This window comes from Hetaerina americana, unplaced genomic scaffold, assembly GCF_022747635.1.
Source record: "Hetaerina americana unplaced genomic scaffold, ioHetAmer1.1.p SCAF_1, whole genome shotgun sequence".
Lineage (NCBI taxonomy): Eukaryota > Metazoa > Arthropoda > Insecta > Odonata > Calopterygidae > Hetaerina > Hetaerina americana.
The window spans coordinates 15,397,567-15,419,499 of record NW_027286069.1 but is presented as its reverse complement, the minus strand read 5'-3'; the positions used below and the strand labels follow the sequence as shown (position 1 = coordinate 15,419,499).

General features: G+C 34.5%; 1 protein-coding gene across 4 annotated transcripts in view; it reads right to left on the bottom strand.

The window, feature by feature from the left end:
* Nucleotides 1–346: 346 nt before the first annotated feature.
* Nucleotides 347–21,933, bottom strand: part of LOC139688780 (EEIG family member 2) — a 251,010-nt gene continuing 229,423 nt past the window's right edge. The window contains exons 4-10 of one of the 4 annotated variants that reach the window (XM_071586259.1): nucleotides 17,444–17,634; nucleotides 15,826–16,046; nucleotides 14,527–14,878; nucleotides 9,605–10,324; nucleotides 6,593–6,682; nucleotides 2,678–2,991; nucleotides 347–1,656 (exon numbers count right to left, since the gene is read on the bottom strand). In XM_071586259.1, the coding sequence (XP_071442360.1) occupies nucleotides 1,541–1,656; nucleotides 2,678–2,991; nucleotides 6,593–6,682; nucleotides 9,605–10,324; nucleotides 14,527–14,878; nucleotides 15,826–16,046; nucleotides 17,444–17,634 (2,004 nt within the window). In that variant the 3' untranslated portion in view covers nucleotides 347–1,540. The remainder of the gene's footprint in view (nucleotides 1,657–2,677; nucleotides 2,992–6,592; nucleotides 6,683–9,604; nucleotides 10,325–14,526; nucleotides 14,879–15,825; nucleotides 16,047–17,443; nucleotides 17,635–21,933) is intronic. The other 3 variants (XM_071586260.1, XM_071586261.1, XM_071586262.1) reach the window with 3 other exon arrangements.

Here is a 21,933-nt window from a genome sequence, read left to right as displayed (position 1 = left end):
ATCATTACATACGCCAACATATGCTGACCAACCACAAAAGCATGATTACTGCCAAATGTAAATCTGAAATATACTTAAAAAGAATAATGGCTGGATTCCAAATTCAATCTTGGTTGTAGTTCCATTACTTAAAGTCTCATATATTTTCAAGATAAACCCATTTTATAATTTTTCCTGTTAGATTTAAAATCAGTGCAGGAAAAACAAAAAGTTATCAAAGCAATTTGGCCGCAAAAAGAATCAGACATGAAATCTTTGTATCTAAATGCTTGCTTTCCGTGGAAGACTATAAATTAAATGTTATGGTTATCATGCCAGGAAGATGAACAAGATTTCTAAAACAATATAAATCCTTAAGCTCACAGTCAAATCTATTACCCTTGGTACACAACATGAAATAAATTTTACAAACTGCAGATGTAGAAGAAAACAAAACAGTTCCACAAAAACTTTATCACAAAAGGAATATTTTTCAGTTAACTTTTAAGAAATATGCAATTTGTAATATACAGCATACAAGCATATGCCTTAAAATGCATTTCAAAACAAAAATACTATGGATGGCAAATACTAGGTCAACATATGCTAGCATACAGCTAGTGTCATAACTGAAAGCATATTTTCAGGAAAAAAATGAAAAATTTCACAGTCAACACAGTCTTCTGGGTTATTTACATTAAATAATGATGATGTCGCAGAAAAAAAAGGAAGACATAAACCTTAGTCCATGGCGAGCAGAAAGACAGTTGTGACTATGAAGTTACAAACAAAAGAGATACATGGCACTATAATGCCAACCATAACAATCATGGTAAGCCTAAGGAATTCACAATATTTTTTAAATGCTGCACTCCACGACTTGGACCAAGCTTCTCCTAGAGAAGCAATAAACTGCTAAAAAAAATGCTGCCTAAAATATATGAGTATGTGCCACACAATATTTAGGCAGGTAAGATATTAAAATGTCAACAAACACAGCCAACTGGAAAAATCATGCTGTCAGCTGTAAAAAAGAGTATTTACTCAAAATAGAAGGCATTTTTTCGTGATGGAAGGGAATAAAAATTATAATTTTTCTCCACCACACGTGTTCCCATTTAAATAACAAATCCACTCATCACTTGGAAGACAAAACAAAAATTAGGTAAAGTACTCAGAACAATACCACAAACAAATGTTTATCCAAAGCCTTCAGAATTATCTGAGAGTATTCCTGAAAGCACACCACTTCAGCATAAAACAACAGGAGGGCATCAGACGATTATGTAAGCACCATTCTGCATGCCTTGAAAAAAACAAGTGAGAATTGACCTTTGCTTGGCACTGGTATTTTAATGCTCACGGCACTGATTTTCATGTGATGTCCTTCACACAAACATAGCTATTTAAAATCTGAATGTCTTATGTAACTTTATTGGCTATGTCACAACTTCATTCACTAATGTTTGAGGTCATCAAGTGCTTCTTATAGGGGAGTTATGAAGAGCAAAACAATAGTTCTTGGTTGTGTTATGTCCCCTGATGCACTCTACTCTTCCTGCTACCTGTCTTCAATAACAACCTGCTTGAAAACACCGGCTGGCATTTGACTTTTGACCTCATGACTCCCAAGGGCAGTGGATCCATCTTTGCCAATGAAAAGTTGAAGGCCTGATGCTGTAAAAGAAAGAGCAATATATTTATTAAAGATATTAAAAAAGATATCCATCACGAGACCTCATTAGGGTCTTGATTGTTATTGGTTCAAATTTTAATAAAATTAAACTTACAAAATAAGTAAGTATAAGACTATAAGTCAAATGTATGCAGTACATGGGAAAGAAAATGCAAAAATATTTAATTATGCTCATCCAGTGCACATTTAATACATAACATAATTCCATAAGCTACGAAGCATAAAGATCTATTCATCACTATGATTCCTTTCAATACGAAAAAAAGAGAAGCATAAGCTATGAAATAATTTGTTGCTATTCATCTCTAAGCTAATAGACCACAAAACAGTGTGTCATGCAACAGATACTCTATTAGCTATTAATTAAAAAAATTAGATCAACTTTACCACTATGATTTAAAGAAGAATGAACAACTTCCCGATATTTTCGATTCACAAACTTGATTAAAACCACAATTAAGTAAAACATTTTGGAGTTTGAAATTAAGCAATGACAGAGAGGTGAAACCCTGTTGTTTAAATTTTTCTTTAAATGTTAAGGGCCATGACTGATTTTGAAAGCAATTAAAGTTGAGGAAATTAAAATAACTGTAGATCAATTGTACTTAGAGAAAATGAAAAAATATAATGAGTAATCAACCATCCTGAATGAGCGACAGAATTTGACATTTGTCAGGAACAAGTTACTGAGCTACAAACTGAAAGCTAATTCATTTGAATCACTGTGATTGACTTTGCATTGACATTTCCAACTACTCTCATTCTAATGGGAGGGGCAAAATATTAATAACATGAAAAAATGAATTAATGGCTGCTTTTATTAAGGGGAGCACTTAACATATCATGCTATCATGTAGAGTACAATTCCAGGTAACAAGTCTCAAAAAAATTACTACCGCTATCTCTCTCTTCAACATGTACCATGGTTCATACATTTTCACTCAAGATAGATAATGCTCTTCAAGAAATAAAAATCAAGCAGGAGAGTGATTTCAAACTTACTTTCTGCACTCTCATCTTGACCAACTAGATTTGTTGCTTTAAGAAGTTCATCGATTAGGTCATCAGGGTTTACCCTAGTCACTTCAACTCTAGAACTCGAAATGGCCCCACCACTCACAGATGCCTCCATGGAGGAGGCAGTGAGGGAGACTGAGGAGGATGAGGACATGGCAGCTGAAGTAATTCCTTTGCCCACCACCACATCATCCCCTCCAGATGCCTTTTTCCTCCTCTCGGCGGCCACCGCCTTGGCTCGATCTAAGGAACCAGTGGTGGCTTCGGCCAAAGCAGAACTAGAACCGGAGCTGGTGTTTCTAGAATGTGATCAAACAAAAAGTTCAAGCAATGATTGCAATTGAAAACCAACCATTTTTAATGGCTTGCATTAGGAAAACAAAAACGTCTCATGCGCAATATTTACGATAAAACCTAAAAAAAAAAGGTAGCTATGTATCCTACATGAACATGCAATCACACTCAAAATCATCCCAAACATACAACCATTAATCCAATAATTATATTAAGCACATGGAGTATGGAGAAAGCATGCCATTCATCAGCCTAGCATTACAAAATTTTCAAATACAATAATTTCGCTTAAGATCACTAGTCTCTGTTCGTCCTTATTGATTATTTTTCAAATTTACTCACTGCCTATGGTTAAAAAAAAAAGTTTTGCACTAAAAAGTAATTAAGTAGACATAATTATATATTTCACATTGCAACTGACCATTGTTGATTTTCATGATTATAATTGGGCACACAAAAATTTATTTACTGAATAGAAAGTGTTTTTATCACATAAACTTAACATAATAGATTGGATAAAACTACAAATTACACTGAAATCACTAAATATAAGACTGAATAGAGAGTTAACAATTTAAAAACTTACATTGATGAAAAAGATATGTACATATAATAAGGTACCAGTGACTGATACATATACATATTTATCAATAATTTTTGGTAAATTATGAGTAATCATGCAGTTCTTCACTAGTGACTGACTCTTTAGCACGTCCAAGCACACACATGTATCACATACATTTCCAGGCATATGATTACATTCACCTAACTTATATATGCATGCAAGCTAATCAAATATGCTAAAATAATAATAATTTGATAAAATGAGAAACTTTAAAATATTATAGTTTCACAAATTAATTATTAACTATAAAATGCCTTTCTCTTTAGTGTACCATTGCACTAATATATATTCTACATAATAAATAGATGAAGTAAAAATTTGAATTAATCACAATAATTAATTTATACACTTACCAATATGCCTGAATATTTAAAATTTTAACTTTTGCTTGTAAAATGAAGAAGCAAAACTATTTATCAAATGAAATTACAGTATCACCTTTGAACTGAATCCTCACAGCAAAGCTAAACCGCAGAGCATTTTTTCCCCCAGAGGTTATCAGGGAAACTTAGAGAAGGCTTTGAATTAAATTGGTGAGGAATTCCTGGGGGTTTATGAATAATTGTGACAAAATAACAGTCTATATTTACACCAAATAGATTCAGGATGCAGATATCCATTTTGTGATTGGCCCATCAGGTTAGGAAAGAATTAGATATTGTTTAGGTCATTACGAGCAGTATTTTGTGATCACTTCCTCGAATGCTCATTTAAATGAGAGTAAGAGGATCTCAGGCTGCCTCTGAAATATGCTGTATGAGGACAGTCTTGGATGTTACTACAAAATAATTTAAATGAAATGACATGAACACTGCACCATATATTATATTTAATTTCATCTAACACTATTTAGAACCACAAGGGTAATGAGAATCAAGAGCTGGGTTTAGTGCAAAGCACATTATACAACCTAAATTTATTAACCCTTCCATCTGCAATGTTATACTACTACAATAAATAAGAAACCCCTACATAAGATAATCACTTCAACATTTTTTTCTCTGCTTTCAGATTTTTTATATAGTCTCAATAAAAGTTCTGTCCTTCATATGATTACACCACCATAAATATAATTATCTTCAAATATCAACATGAATTAATTGATCCTGCTTTAACATCAAGGATCAAAATGTGGCCATAGAAAATTTTGTTCTAATGACCATAACTTCCACCAATTCTGGGCCTAAAAACATATTGCTTATATTGAAGATGATGCTCAATTTAAGGATAGCAGATCAGAAACTAGTTATGTTTCTCAACACAGGATTAAAGAAATTAGCATAAAACAATGAAGAAATTAATACCATCAATAATCAAGTAATTGTACATAGAATATGATGGCATCATGGTAAAATGTATATAACATTATGTAATAACTAGGGAATAATGATATATTTCTAAAACAGCCACTTTCTATAGTTTAGGCTTGATAGCCAGGTCAACAGTATCAAATGGCAGCACAACCTTTAAACCAACAAAATTAGCCTATAACTTTATGGAAATTAACATTCAAAATAAAATTATAAGCCTATCTAATGCACTGAGACTATTTGGACATGAAAAGGAAACTACAAGCTAAAAACATACTTTAAAGCTCTTATTGACATGTGAACTTGATAAATTGATGAATTAGCATGCATCACTTATAACGTTTTCAAACAGATTATTGGGAATTGATTTCTAGAAAAAACTTAAACAAAATTTTAACCACTTTATCTTTTTACATGGATGCTACAGATTGGCTCATTTGAATACTATATTTACTCTACATAGATATCCTTTTCAAATGTGTACGCATAGTAATGATAGTCATGTTCTACCTTAATTCATATAATTCAAAAATATCCTCTGATTAATGGATTAGTGAACACTTATGGAATGAAATGAGATATTAATTGGGTAAGGAAATGCGTAGCTAAGCAGCACAATATTGACTTACATAGCCTAATGAATCAATGCTTCCAAATTTTATCAAGTATTGTTTTGTAAAAAGAATGCTTGCCCATGGAAAGCATACAGCAAACATGTTCAGCTCATAGTCCATAGCCAAAGGGAAACAGTAATAGTAAAAAGGGCAATACAGTAAAAAAAATCACAATTGAAAAACTAAAAGTGACATGGGACCTTGATGAAATGGCTTGTAAACAGATGCCTAAATTACACTGAATTTCTTGCCTATTGAGATTATTTAAGAGGTATACTTTGCACAAACAAATAGAATGGCAAATTGTAATATGATGAAATTCAATAAAAATTTACTGTACACTCACTTCCAAAAAGGAAGGTTTTAAAAAATTGCACTCAATGTAGGAATGGATACAAAGAGATTAAATATACAAGAACATAGGCTCAAATGCAATAGTTTCATCTCCCAATGAACACCAGGATGTCTCTGATAAAGTTTTTCATCTAATACGCATAAAGTGAAATGGCACCCCATCGTTATGTACAGTTCTATACTATAGCACATGATATCTACTCTTTGAGCCAAGGAGCACAAGGCACAAAATTTATGCCATTGGAAGCTTTTTCAATAGAAATGTACTTATTGAAAAGTTCCTTAACATATTCTGATTACTTGGAATGACTGAAAATTATGTACTATCATTTTCAAAAGTTAGGTGGTATTTGGAAAAAACCAGGAGTTCAAAGTGGTAACTCACGCGAAAGATCTTATACCTAAGAATAGCATGTAGAAGTATAAATCACATGTATTGATGTATCTTTAGAGTAAATATGGTACTGTAAAATGAATATAGCAATAAAAAGTAATGACCACATGATAACCAGTGGCACAGCAAAGTTTCTACAAAAACATTAATGATTTTTCACAATAACAGCTAAAACAATTCAATGAAACTACACAACAAAAAGGTAAATTTTAACAGGGGGGTGCTAAGGAAAAAGACAGCTAGCCATTTGGAGATTGTGCAGGACACTAAAGGCTGGATACTAAACATGATCGACAATAAAGAACTAACGGTTGAGATCTCCCAAGCACTTCCTCAAAGAGGTCATCTTCACTTCCTCCTGTTGCCCCAGCTGCTGCTATTAATTGCTTCCTATTGCTCCTGTAATTGGGAGTTGCAGCACATTCTCTTTAGAAAGCAGTGGTTTATTAGCAACATGGAAATCCTAATGGGATCTAGTAAAGATAAAGTAGCTTACATTCATACTCTAAAGCATAAAGTTTCTCATTTGCTATTATTAGATTATGATGCTTCAATGATGAGAGGAACTGTAAACAGACTTCTACAATAGTTGGGTACACTACAGCACAGCAGGTCTAGCATAGTACATAGGCTTTAATATTATGAGAAGGGGCACACGTTTCTTCAAAATGTCATCATCATGCCATGTCATCGGAAAAACTTGACCAAAATGAGAAGGCTCCTGTTAGAATACAATTACATCGTACTATTATACTATACAATTTTGTGTGAAGTTTTCAGAAGTGTAAGAACGAAAAGATATTTTAAGTTTAGGTTGGCATAGAGATAATGTTAAGAAAGAGAGAGAACAATACACAAAGAAAAACTGGAGAACACGAAGAAAACTTGAGATGCAGCTTAGGAAATCGGTTTCATTCATTATTTAAATTGTAACTTGTCAGTGGCAGTTGACAATGTGTACTCATAGTGCTTTGGCTGAAAGAAAACTATCACAAAAAAATTCTAACTTTAAAAGTCAAATCATATCACCTTCCAAATAAAAATTTTAGCTTCGTATACAATGTAAAAAATCAACAATTCATTATATACCTGTATTCTAGTGTAGATTAAAAATAGATATATGATACATAAATATAATTTTTGGATATTTCCATTGGCAAAGCTTCATATTCTTTCTGATGCCATTTCCTTTGGCACCACTTATTAATTAAAAGAACATTGATGGCCGAAAAGAATTTAAAAACTCAAGGCCTGGATGTACTTTACTTTATAAATGTGGCTTTAGAACAATAAGAATGGTGAAAATGTAGCCAGAATGTCAATTTCAGAACACAAAACTCAGCATTTACACATCACCTTGGAGATATTTGGAGCTCTAAAAAGATTTACCAACACTCATTTATTGGCTATAGAATAAAGGTATTTTTTTACCTCTAGTATAAACAAAATTGACATGATTGTCCTATCCTCTATCAAAATATTTCCCTACCAATAAATATCAATGCATAAAATTAATTCAATTTGCATGGGTTTTTAAGAGATAAATTTTATTAAGAGCATACTTGATGTCCAGAAATAATTTTCAGGCTATTGAATTTCAGGAAACATGATATGCTATGCTGGGTTTCTCGAGTAATAATCACTTCATATTTTAAAAAGGAGGTCTGATTATGGGCAAATAAGAATATTATTTTTAGATAGATTTTAAGGGCAAACTGAGGAAGGATTTCAAGCTATCATTGGCCATTGAAATATACTCCAAAATATTAACCAATATGCATTCAATTTTCCACTGATCAAGTAATAAATGAACATGTATCACAAATCAAAATTAACTCATGTAAATCCAAGAAGCAACATGAGCCCCTCACCCTGCCCACTTTTATCAGACTCCTCATTTACTTTGGCTTACCAAAGGTTAGATTGGATCAGCCACGATTTTACTATAAAATGAATACAATCTAGTAATAAACATTCAATGATCACATGCAAACTTTAATTTGTACTAGAATTCTGTTGTTTAACATATGCTTCAATTTCAATAAGGACACCACAAAGACACATAATTCTATAGTAGTCCTTCTTGGTAATTAGTTACCTAAATGACATGACCAGATAATTTAATTGAGGTAAGCTGAAAATGTATTCATTATACTCAAAAATAGACAAATGTTATATGAAAGTTTTTCTGCTAATAAGTAAAGAACAGAATTTTTATTCATAGGTGGTAAGTTGATAAAATGCAATGCTCTAACATAGAAGCACTATATTGATGACATTTTAGAAAAAATGACCACTCATTATCTAAAAACACATTATTATTACTTGGCCTACAATATATTAAATTAGCCTCAATACAAGGTGGTATTGTACATGGGGGTCAATTACAAGAAAAATGTTTACCTTCTTAATAATTTAAATAAGAGACCATATACATAGTTAAAGCTCATATTATCAAATACCATTTTTACTATAGATGCACATTTTTATTTGAAATTGAATAACTGTAAATTGATCCCATTATACAGTAATTTTTTCAGAGAGTAATTAAAATGGAGGCAAACATGAACAGGGTCATTTACTTGATTTTAAGAACACCAAGAACTAGTTACAGTTAGCATAAAATAGTTAGCATAATATTTTATTAAGAGTTTTCATGAATTAATTTGATTTCCCAGTTTTTGGATCCAACTTGTAATGCAATTTGTCCAAATGTGCAAGTAGGTACTGTTAATGTGTACATAGAAATCATGACTTACAATTTGTCATAAAAAGCTCTGAATAATTCAATTCGTGTAAGCTAACCTTTCAGTCAAATCCTACTTTGTCCATAATCATTTAATAAGCCTCTTAAATTAATTTTCTCATTTCTAAAATATCTCAGTTGCAAAATATTATTCATCAGTTTCCACCATGACTGTTAAAACTGTCTATGTAAAAATCTCTTTCTGATGTCAATATATTACTGTCAGAAACCCAAAACTTATCAGGTGAAACCTGCACTCACAACATAAATTAATATTTACAAAGAAAAAGGGTAAATTTGCCCCATTATTGATTAATTAATATAAGCATGTGATCAACTAGCAGCTTGGAGAAATTATATACAGCAGTTTCCAAAAGTAAAACTTATAAGCCATTATTCAAGATTACTACATAATCCACAGACAGCTGAATGCATAGGTAGTTAATCAGCAATAATCCAAATTCACCAAATTTCTTCATGATAATCAATTTTTAAAAAATTGCATGTACATAAATTGAAAGCTACTTGCTAGACTAAGATGCAAATAAATGTTATACCAATGCACAAGGTGTTACCTTCTCTGGAAAATCTTCCCAAGTTGCACTCCTCCTAATGGACCAATGGATGACTTTCCACCAGAACCAGCACCGTGCACAACAATGTTGGGCGAGCAAGACTTATGCCGATGACAGTGAAGAGCATGCTGGGGGCATGGCGCAGCCAGCGGAAAAGGAAACTTGGGTGACCTTGGCAATGGGGATGTCATTGGGGTCCTGGGGTGCTTATGGGAATTGGGTGGTGTGCTGGGAGAAGACTGTACACTTTGGGACATGGCATGATCGCAACAAGAGCTGCTTGATGATGTTAACTGCAGCTGTATCGACGGACAGTTGTCAAGTGGGGCTGAGACGGCATGGGGACACTGACAACAGTGGCAGTTTGACGTAGAATGTTGGTGAATGCCCCTGGCAGCACCATTATGATACACGTTGTTGTGACATGAATCGAGAGGGATGGGTGAAGGATAACAATAGAGGGGATGAGGGGAAGGTGTAGTAGGGGGGACCTTGAGGTAAAGTGATGAAGCAGAGGATGACCTGGTATTAGGAGAGAGAGTTTTGAGGCAGGGTAACAAGTTGAGCCGCGTTGGGGTTTGTGTGGGGGTGACTGAGAGGCTTGACATGGACGAAGATGTGGAAGAGTGTTGAGAGGAGCTATTTGAAGAGATGTATGAGAGGTTCTGATGGAACTGAAGGACGGAGCGATGCTGAGGCCAAACTGGCCAAGATGGTGACCTTTTTCAAAAAATTCAGGGGCCAAGTGATTTTTTTTAATCATAACAAAGAAATGAAACCAAATTTTCAATGGTTACACAACAGAATGAGATGAAATTCAAGCACATTAGAGCAGTCATGAACGATATTTTTACATATTCAAGAGTAAAAGATGAGAGAGATGTTTTGATTTAATTGTATCAATATATTGATGAAACATAATAGGCAGAAATAAGAGGGCATTTAAAAAGAAAGAAATGACAACCACAAAGTATGTATAATAAGGAGATCAGCCATTATCACAAAGCATATTGTACAATGCAGAAAGGGATGAATATGAAATTAATTTGTATGAAAATGAATGAGAAATAAAATCAAAGAAGGAATGCGACACCAAAACAGGATTGAGTTGCAAAGAATTGTACATGAATAAATTTTATTATGATTACCATGAGGAAGTATAAATTTTGAGTTCACAAAACCATTATTAATGATTATAAAATAAAACATTTATTTTAAGAAGAACAAATAATGAGTGAAGTGTGGTGTAATGGCGTCCCAAAGTGCAAGTAGGAAGGGTTTCAGGAAAAAGATAAGGAAAAATTTGGAAAAAGAGACATGCTGTTAGAACTATCACAACCATGCCAGTAAAGTTCTTTCAAATAATAATTCAAGCATAGTAAGTTTAAAAATACAAGCAGCAGCAAAATTTTCAGGGTGAGTAGCGTGATCACTTTTGGCCATCTTTAAGATAAAGATAACAGCCAAATGTGAAGAAGCCATTATACCAAAAGGAAGTTGAATATTAAAAACCAAAACCAGATACATAATTTAGAGTAAAATACAATTAACAAGCTTCTTAAAACAAAAATTATCAGAAATACCTTAAATGAATTAGTAATACCAAAAATGATAGCATTATAATAGTGAAAATTGGTATACGTGTCAAAAAAGTTCGAACTGGATTCAACTTATTCACAAGCATGAACTGGAAATTCTACACTAACGGTTGCCAACATATAGAATTTTTGTTTCTTTTCCTTCAATTTCCTAGCTCCTTTATTAATTTTTCCCGAGGTATTTACTTCAAAATTTCCAGACCTTACAACATAAAAATCTTTGTTGTCTCAGGCGTAACTTTGTGGAATTTGCATAACATATTGAAATGTAATGAAATAATTGACTTTGTAATTCCACACACTTTATTTAAAAACACGACCCAGGTTTCGGCATTGAACGTCATCATCAGGTGGTCCTCATAGAAGCACGCTGGCTATATATACCTTCTGATCATAGGAGGGGGGGGTTGGTCAGAGAGGGAGGTTGGAGGGGTAAAAAGGTTACAATGTAGCTGGGAAAAAAAGAGAATTACATTTTTGATTTAGAAGAGTGGTAGGTCTAGGAGTGGGGAGTGGGAGGGATACAAAATTTCGTTGGCAAGATCATCTTTCCAACGGACACATTTCAAAATTTCTAACTGCTCCAAAGCATCGAGCCTTTGACCTTTTTCTTCAAAATGAATAATTTTTGTCACAAAGTCACTTTTGTGGTCACTTTCGATGAGGTGCTTTGCAAAGAGGGATGTTATGTTCTTATTTTTTACACGTTTGGTGTTCTTTAATCCTTTCTTTAAATTTACGTCCTGTTTGCCCAATATACTTTGTGCTGCAATCTGAGCACTTTAACTCATACACTCCACTCCTCTCGTTTTGGGGGACTTTGTCTTTAGTGTGAGAGATCAGGTTCTTAAGGCATGAACGACTGTAAAAGGCACATTTAATTTTTTCTTTAGGAAAACTTTTAATTACTTTTTGAGAAATAGTCCCAAGATATAGTATTCTCCACCATTTGGCAGTGGGGTCTTTTACATGTTCGGGGTTGTAAATGTGGCTTAAGGCTATTTTTGTAAGTTTATTCCGGTAAAGTTTATTTATTAGATCTTCTGAATAACCATTGTTTACTGCTAACGTTTTAATTACATTAAGTTCCTTATTTACATTGAATTTTGATTATTAAAAATTATTCATTTTGAAAAAAAAGCTCAAAGGCTCGATGCTTTGGAGCAGTTAGAAATTTTGAAATGTGTCCGTTGGAAAGATGATCTTGCCAACGAAATTTTGTATCCCTCCCACTCCCCACTCCTAGACCTACCACTCTTCTAAATCAAAAATGTAATTCTCTTTTTTTCCCAGCTACATTGTAACCTTTTTACCCCTCCAACCTCCCTCTCTGACCAACCCCCCCCTCCTATGATCAGAAGGTATATATAGCCAGCGTGCTTCTATGAGGACCACCTGATGATGACGTTCAACATCGAAACCTGGGTCGTGTTTTTAAATAAAGTGTGTGGAATTACAAAGTCAATTATTTCATTACATTTCAATATAAAAATCTTTAGTTCACACATTAAATATTTCAGTGAAACCTCATAAAAGCACTTAAATGTGGAAAATTAAACTTTTTAAAATTCCAATTCAATTTCTAAATGGTCTCTTTGGTTCCCCTATATTATATAGAACATTCATACAAGATAGGCAATACAATTTATACTTTCAAATGTAATTTTTTTCCATTCTATGTAAATTATGCCAATCCTTGAGTGGATACTCTACTCATTGCATTTAGGTTTTCATTTGTTCCTATAAAATTTGATACTGGGTTTACGAAAAGGAAACACAGAATTTGTTTACTATCCATGATTAGTACCAAAGAGTTCAAAATTCTATAATACAATTACATACTATTTGACAATGGCATAAATATAACAATGCTAGGGGCTATAAATATTGACCATCAATCTAAATGAGAAGCCAGAACTTAATTAACCCAGACCATAACAATAATAGCTGAAAATAATCAAAATTTTATTCCACAAAATATGAAACTGTGCAAAATATTTCTGGTATTTCAAATGTATTTATAACCACTCTTTTTAATATTTCGAGTAACTAGAATAACTCCTTCCTACCACCTCTCTAGGATCAACTTGAATTTATGGTGAACACAGGAAGAGCATTCTCAGAAGGTATAAAACTTCTCATATCCAAGACTCTCTTCATAGTGACCAGCATACACTTAGATGGTAATGGTTCTTATTTAGATGAATTCAATTGTATCAAGAGTAGCGGAAATTATAAAAATGCTTTACTTTATCTTCAATCAAATTGCGCAATATTTAATTCATTTGATAAATAAACATAAATACCAATTTTCACTTTGCTATTGACTCTACATAATCGCAATTATGCACATTAAGTACTTCATAAAGTAGTGGTTTTTTACTAGGCTCACATTAAAGGTCTGAAAATTTAAGACACCTTTCAAAGGTGTTAAAGACATGATTATCAGAAATAAAATGCAAATAATATTATCAATTGTTTATTTTTTGAGTTCCCGGAGTCACTGATTAATTACAAAAGTGATATGTGGTTAGTAGGTATGAGAAGACATTTTGAGAACCAAAGTGATGGCATAGCTACTAAAATAAAAAACCACTGCCTTAAAGAATAGGTTCAGGAAGACTGAATCTTAACAGCAAGCAAAAAAGCATGCAAGGAATAATATTAAAAACTCATTGACCAGATATATTAACAAATAAAATTTTCATTTATTTCATTGCAGCTGCAAAAATCTATAACATGCAAAGTGTGCAAAAGCATAATGACCTGCAGGAAAATGTCACAAGGAGCATTGGAAATAATACAAGTTAAATAAATCATGGAGCAGGCCAAATCTATGCAGTGAAAACAGTTACAAAAACTGCCATTATCCTTTCTCAAGAATCAAGTACCCATGCAAAGCTTCTTGATCATCAAAAAAAGGTATTATTTCTTTAAATTCTTTAACTGTTAATGATGAAGTCCTGCTGTTTTGCTAATTAGTGCTCACTAGAGGAAACATTTCCATTCGAAGGCTAAAGCCCCAGTCATAAAATAAGAAAACTAATTTTCAAGGAATTACACAATGTTGGAATTAGTATCGAGGTTGCACACAAAAATTGCCGAGAATAAATGCGTATTGAATTCTCAATTAAACTGAGAAATCATTGCCTCAGATTATACAAAAAAATTTCCTTTCACTACAGAAATTTGACACTAAAATTATCCCAATAACAAGTAATAATAAATTAGTCATATTTAAAGTAAAAGTTGAAAATTATTGATTAATTTTATTAGTTTCCAAGGCACCAATTGGATTAGTAATTCAATGAAAGATCAGCATACCTAATGTGACCAGAATCCCCTGATGAGCTTTGTCGAGAGTGTTGCTGAGATTGTGAATTTAATGAGCCATAACCAGATGCACGGCTCATTTGACTCGTGTTGGATGAGTTGCGAGAATGGCCCCCACCATTTGTCGCCCCATTTGCCCCTGCTGCCACCTCACAGCATCGTTGGTGCATGGCAATAGAGCCACTATGGACACCAGGTCCTCCAAGTGACAGGGGCATTGGTGTGGAATTGTCGATTTCCTCTGCCCCCATGCAAGGGCAATAGTCTGCACTAGGGTCTGGCAGCAATGCCACAGTAGGGAGGGTGAGTTCTGATGGGTCCAAGCCAGTACCGCTGACCAGATCTGAAAAAAGAACAATCCCATCAGATATGAGACTTCTTTAAGCTCTGCATAAGGATAAGTGGCAACTGAAATTGAAATGGTATTTGGGAATTTCTAATCTTTTTTAAGAAGCAGAGAATGGATATGAGACCACTTTTTTAATCTGGCATAACTGCCAGCTCAATGCTTGACTTAATTTAGCAATGACTCCATGAGGCAACTGCCATTTAGTCTTTTAAAAATGCATCCCAACAGCCAAGATACTCAAAAAATGTTACCATTTCAATGCATTTGGGGGATTTTTAAAGTTCTGGAAATCATCATAAGCATATGCAGGCAATTGGAGAAGCAATTTCAATATTTCAAAAAACTTATTACTTTTTCTGGAAATTTGCACATCATTCAAAAATTGAAAAAATAACATTTACCTGAAATACAACAGAAAACATGCTGGAAAAATATTCAAAACTCAAAAAAGAAAAATGCTTACCTTTCAATTTTTTTAATAAAACCTACATTAGAGTATGGTTTAAATTACTTACAAAATTTCTAATAGACACAATCATTCAAACATTACTTTTATTTCCCCATTTTTACTATGATTGTACAATCTTTATGGAAGCAACTTCCAAAGGATTAAATAGAGGCATTAAGCCATCAATTTAAAATGATGATTTGGCATAAAAACATCAATATGCACACATAACATTTACCTTTAATACAATTACACTTTGAAAGAAGGTTTTATCACTACTTTGACTTTAAAAGCCTTACAGCAATATGATGACTTCGGACATGAAAATCAAATTGTTTTCCTTTCTACACTTAAGTACTTTAAGCTGCGTCATACTGAGAATAAATATTAAATCTTAATGAAATTGCAATTCATGAATTTTCACACTAGATTGTTTCCTTTACATGGAAGAAGTCAGCATCACCTTCAGTAATTCTAATTACTAACTACTAACCAGATGATAAAAGTGGTGTTCTTTTCTTGGGTAAGCTACCAAATCCTGAGCTACCACTTGCTATGGAGCCTGCGATGGACCCGCCACCCACACCCAAGCTCCCAACACCAGGGCCTCCAGGCCCACCAGTCACACCTCCAACAAGCCCAACCACTGATGTGTCTTCTGATTCTTCAGGAGTAGGAATGGCTAGTTGCTTGTGCTTTAGAGATGGTGAAGGCCTAATTGGAACCAAGGAATAAAGATACAATGTTAATTAACTTTGCATTGCATTGGTTTAAGGTGAGAATGATAATTATGCACGACTAAGACCAGCTTTCAGGCAGTGGACTGAAGAGAGTTTAAGACGAAGCAAATTATCTAATAAATAATGGAGTCACTGTAACTTGACTGGTAGTCAAGTATATGATTATGTACCCTCTAGGATATTTATTACAATGATTGAAAAAAATGAACATAAATTCATTGACGCTTTCACCAGGTTTCAACCCTAGGAAGGTCAAGATAGCAATTGTAGTTCTAATACATCACAGAATGACCTTGGCATAAGCTGTGATTTAGAAGAGTATTCAAATGTAACTGAAATAATCTAGAAACCCATTATGTCAAAATCCATAAAAAAGTAATGCTCAAATGGACAAAGCAATTGAAACTAGCACATTCATAGGAGTGCTACATTACACACATCAACTAATTCTTTACTTTCAGTATATGAATTCTTTTATATTAATAATTTTCATCAAGTTAATTGTGGTTGAACGTCATTCAAGAGAATTAGTCAAAATGATATCCCCTAGACTCAGCCAGCACCCCACTTTGGTCAGGTAGGTAACGTGACAGCTTTAAGTTCAGATTACAGTGCATCTCAGCTATGGCATATGCGTAAACTTTGCAAATTTGGCCACTGATAAATCTGATTACAAATTGAAACTAAGCTACACAGAATCAAAGTGAACCCTTAAAGGAAGAAAAATACTTCACAGGACAAAAAATCCAGGTCTATAAAATTAAATTAAGCCAGGTCTAAGACTGAAGTAAAGACAAGAATCAGCCCATTAAAAAAAGATGATTGAACTTTATTTAATGAGCTGGAATGGTAAGGGAAAATTGTATAAACAGTTCCAAATGTTACTCCTTGTTTGCATTTCCAATAAGAATGAGAGCTTTCATAGTATTTTACAAGAAGGATAATAATCTTAATTATTTGATTCTCATTTCATGTTGAATTTAAGACCAATATTATAATTCATTTAACGACAGTTAATTTCAATATTTCCTATCCAAAACTTCCCTATTGGTGAATTCTGATATCATTGTTTTCAGAACATATAAAATAAAGACTATGGGGTAGATGAGTCAGCTTATTTACCACTACCAATTTCTATACAAATTCAAATAATTTCTCCTGGGTTTAACTAAAGAAGATTTTAACCTGAGTTATTAAACTTTCTCATTGGAAGACAAGTTACATTTGACAAGAGGCTTTACATGCATAATGACCAGAACACATATTCAATAAACTATTACCTGAAAATGATCATAAACTAGCAATATATATTTGCTGGAGAATACCAACATTGAAGACCAAAAAGCCAATGACTGCTGAATAGGTACTCACACTTTGAAGAGGACATCACCTGACAGCATACTCATTCGAAGGGAGACACGCAGCACAGAATTATCCTGCCTATGTCTAGTGTCATAGCCTTCTAGAAGGCACCCTCTTTGAGTCTGCCCAGAACCAGCAGTCTCTGCTAAATTAAGGTCGCAGAAGCCCAGCTTTACAAAGGAGCGACCACCTTTCACCTCCTGCACAAAATTAATGGAATTATCAATTATTGTATCAATGAAATGTGATATAAAAATTAAAAATTTGAATCACTCAGCAATTATAGAACCATGACTACAAGAAAATGTTTTAAGGTTCGTTTCGATTTCAGCAGTTAAAAAAAATAAATATTCTAGAATTCCACTAATAGTAATTAGAGATGCCACAAATTAAAGATATTTCTTTTTATTTTATAAAAATTGACACATGATGCCATTAATTGGGAACTATCAACGAGTAAGGAGATATGCAGAGAAATCGATAGCTTGGAGTGCTTCTATTAACCAATTTTTAAACTGATAATCAATGAAGATGATGAAGTGATCATTAGATTCATTTATCGTTTCATAAGCTCATAATGAAGCTGATTGATCAATGATTACAGCTAATTAATATTACAATTCTTAGCAAGGCAGATTAATGAAAATAATATATTGATTAACTATCAGATTATCTATCACTTATTAATGGAATTCATTTACAGATTAAAGTAATATATAACTAGTGATTAATTACAGCTTATTAAACAAATATTGGATAGACTTTACTGAAAAAATTCAATGTATAATTCTTCATAAGATTAATATGGATAAAGTTCATGACAAAATTGTCAGTGAACTGGAGTTTGATATTTACATATAATCCCTTCCATATTCAGTACTGATATTCTACATGGAAGTAGATACATGACTTAATTTAGAAGCCAAATCCAATTTTCCAAAACCCAAACAATTTCTGGTGGTGTGCTACTGTGTCAAAGAGCTTCCTGTCCAAAGAGGAGGAGAAGGGTTTTCAGGACACAGGGAGGGGGGATTTAGACCTAGTCCTTCAGGCTATTTCGGTCAATGCCTTCTGCCGAGCCTTCCAAAGGGAAGCCCTTCATGACTACAAATGTGCAGCACAGTTGGGGAAAAGGGGTTTCACCCTAGGGTTTCCATTAACAAGATTGGATTCCTCTACCACGTCATCTATGGCCCTGCAATACTTCATACACTATGAATAGTATAGGAACACAATACACGGCAGTTATTAATCAGGAGAGCACTCTTAAACCAGAGCAATTTTACTAGATAAAAGCTAAAACAAACAACAAAGGCTTATTTGAAAGAAAAATCAAGCATCTTAAAAGTCGATTCTTCAACAAGCAAAAAAGAGATTTTCACACCATGAATCCAGAACCCACATCAAAATCAAAAAACTCAATTTTTATTCCTCTAACACTAAGGTGATATTACTAAACCTTAAGATTTAAATTTGAACCAGAGAAGATTCACTAAAGATTAGAAAAGAATTTTTAAAATGCAAACAAAAATCCCGCGATGGAATAACAATGCACATAGCAGTAAAATGGCAACTGATATGTGGCACAAACAGATCGAATGTCAGCAAATTCCAAAAGCATATGAAACTGAGCACTGGAATGTTTCCACCGCGGGATTGCAAAATCCGGATGGGAGTACAAAGAAGGTAACAAACACAACCGGAGGAGCGGGAAAACACGAGGCAGAAAAACAAGGAAGGGGTCAACGGTATTCGAAAAATTCGACGGAAGACGGTACCTAATCCAAGCCATGGCAGGAAAAGGAGAGCGAGGTGCCCCGGGCAAAATCGTTTTTCAAATACTAATACGTCACAGAAGCGTAAGAATGTACCACGTAATTCCCATTTTTGCTAAAGAGAAGTAATTCCCAAAAATATCAAATGGAGATATCAGGTCTTTGGAAAGGCGTAATCACCAGTGTCAAGAGAAGTAACGCCATAGTTTAAAACGTAATGCCCCGTGCGAAGTCAACGAATACGAAACCTGGTACTGTAACGATATTAAATGAACTCGTAAGAAATAAAAATTAACAAATGGAAAGTTAATATTCACTTCAGTAAAATAAACCGAGGAACATAGAGCTTCGTTCGCCGGATAAATTGTAATAGAGTCATTTCTGGTTTGAGTATCGATTTTAGGAGTATAGCATGAAAAATACTCAAATGCCATTTTTATGACGCTGCTTTTTCACGTAGGAGGCAGAACAAAACCATCTATTGAGCGGACTACATCCCGTGTCAAACACTTATATAATTTTTCCATATCAACTTAAGTATCGATGTCGACTCCTCACATAAATTCGCGATAAGCTATTCATTAATTGATTATTTATTTCAAATACTCGTAACTGATCTGTGGGATCAATTATTAAAAATTTACCAACACCTGTATTGCTTTCATAGTGAAAAAGCCCTAAGAAGAATCGTGCAGGAGGACGGAGGGAAACACGGTTTCAGCGCTGCCACTGACGAGATGCCCCCACGGATACCGAGTCTTGATGATTCGGGATGGTGTAAATGCTATTCTTAGAGGAAGTTCGCCACTCATGCATGCACCGTACTACAAGCGGAAACTTCCGACACCATTTGCAACCGAAGCTGAAGCACTCTGAATTAGTGAGACCAGTATACACGTCACCAGAGACATTAGCCTCTGACCATCATCCGTAAAAGAAGCTTGCGACGAAAACATTTTCGAGTTCATCTGCAAGGAAACATTTGCACACAGCAGGAAAAACACTTGCATTGAAAGACTCATGCATTGAGAGGATGAAGTCGCAGGAGCTCATATTGTGACAATGACCCCATTTTCGACTTTCATTGAGCGGTGTCTATTAATAACGACCCATACTTTTATATTTCACACAACCAGAGGAACACTTTTCGCTCCCCCATCTATGAATTCAGTCAGTAAAACTGTAACAATATGTTTACGCCGTCACAATAACTAGCGAATCCTATCGACTCACAAAATTTTGGATTCCGTTTCGTGGGGCGTGAGATTCTTTTTATAACCGCCAGCAGAGTAATTCTGAAGTACGCTGCACCGTTGCCGACGGGCATCTAAACCCCCCTCCCCCCCGGCCTCTGTTAGTGAAAACAATTTTTTCGTCCATCTTTCGGTGGCACAGAAAATGGAAGATCTGAAACGCCAAAATAAACAGGCGAAAACGTGAGAGAACTGAAAAACGCAGCCCCAAGGATATTCGTCTCAGACTCACATCACTCCTATAAATTTTCATTTTCATAATCCATTAATCAGGAAATTGATTTATTGTATGCAAGAGAGAAAAGGTCTCAGCTTTCCCAAATTCCTCACTGTCCCTTTTCCTCCTGGTTAATGTCCAGCGTGCTCCACAAAAAATCATTAACGCCTTCGGCGGTGAGGTACCGCCCACGCCGGGAGTCACAAGCTCCATCCCTATAACAACCGACGATTCAACCCCTACTACATCTCCAGGCAAAAACGGCCAGTGATCGCATGGAAAAAATATCCATATTCGTTCTCCTCCACTCTCTGGTTTTCTAACATTTTTCCATTAAAAAAATCTTTTAAAGCCAATATTTTTAATACTTCAATTCGCGCCAATGGTTTATCGGCGACGTCATCCATCGCTTCATTGTATGGGCACTCTACAACCTTGATCAAAAAGTTCCCGGAATAACCACCGTGTGGCGCTCCCATCGTTCCGATTTGAGTTCTGTTTTTTTTTGTTAAATTGGTACATTTGTTGTTGATATTCCCTTTAAATCTTAGTGTCATAACTTGACATTTGCAAAAGTTACGTAGCCAAGAGTACATCTATCTCTGTGTGTGTTGGCGATTTTTTACAATTGCAGAAATGGATTTAAATTTGCAACAACGAACTTGTATTAAATTTTGCGCAAAAAACGGATTTAGTGGCGCACGGACGTTGGAAATGTTGGAAAAGTGTTTCGGCAACGATTCTCTAAAAAAAACGGTCGTTTACCAGTGGCACGAGCGGTTCAGAAGTGGTCGTGAGTCAATCGAAGATGATGAACGCAGTGGCAGACCATCGACATCGAAAGTCGGTGAAAAAATTGATAAAGTAAAAGAAATGTTGGTCAATAACCGCAAATTAACCATCAGAGAAATAGCGGAGGACTTGAACATTGCCTATGGATCCGCCCAAGACATTGTGGTTAATGATTTGGGTTTCCGTCGTGTAGCAGCAAAGTTGGTGCCAAAAGACCTCAATTTCATGCAAAAAAGAGACCGTGTTGACGTCGCAAAAGACATGATTTGCGAGGCTGAATCCGATCCCACATTCATCAAAAGGATCATTACTGGAGACGAGACGTGGGTTTATGAGTACGACACGCAATCCAGACATCAGGCAAGTGAATGGCGTTCACCAAATGAGCCGAGACCAAAAAAACCACGTCGTTTTCAGTCAAAAAAGAAGGCAATGCTGACGGTTTTCATGGATTACAACGGT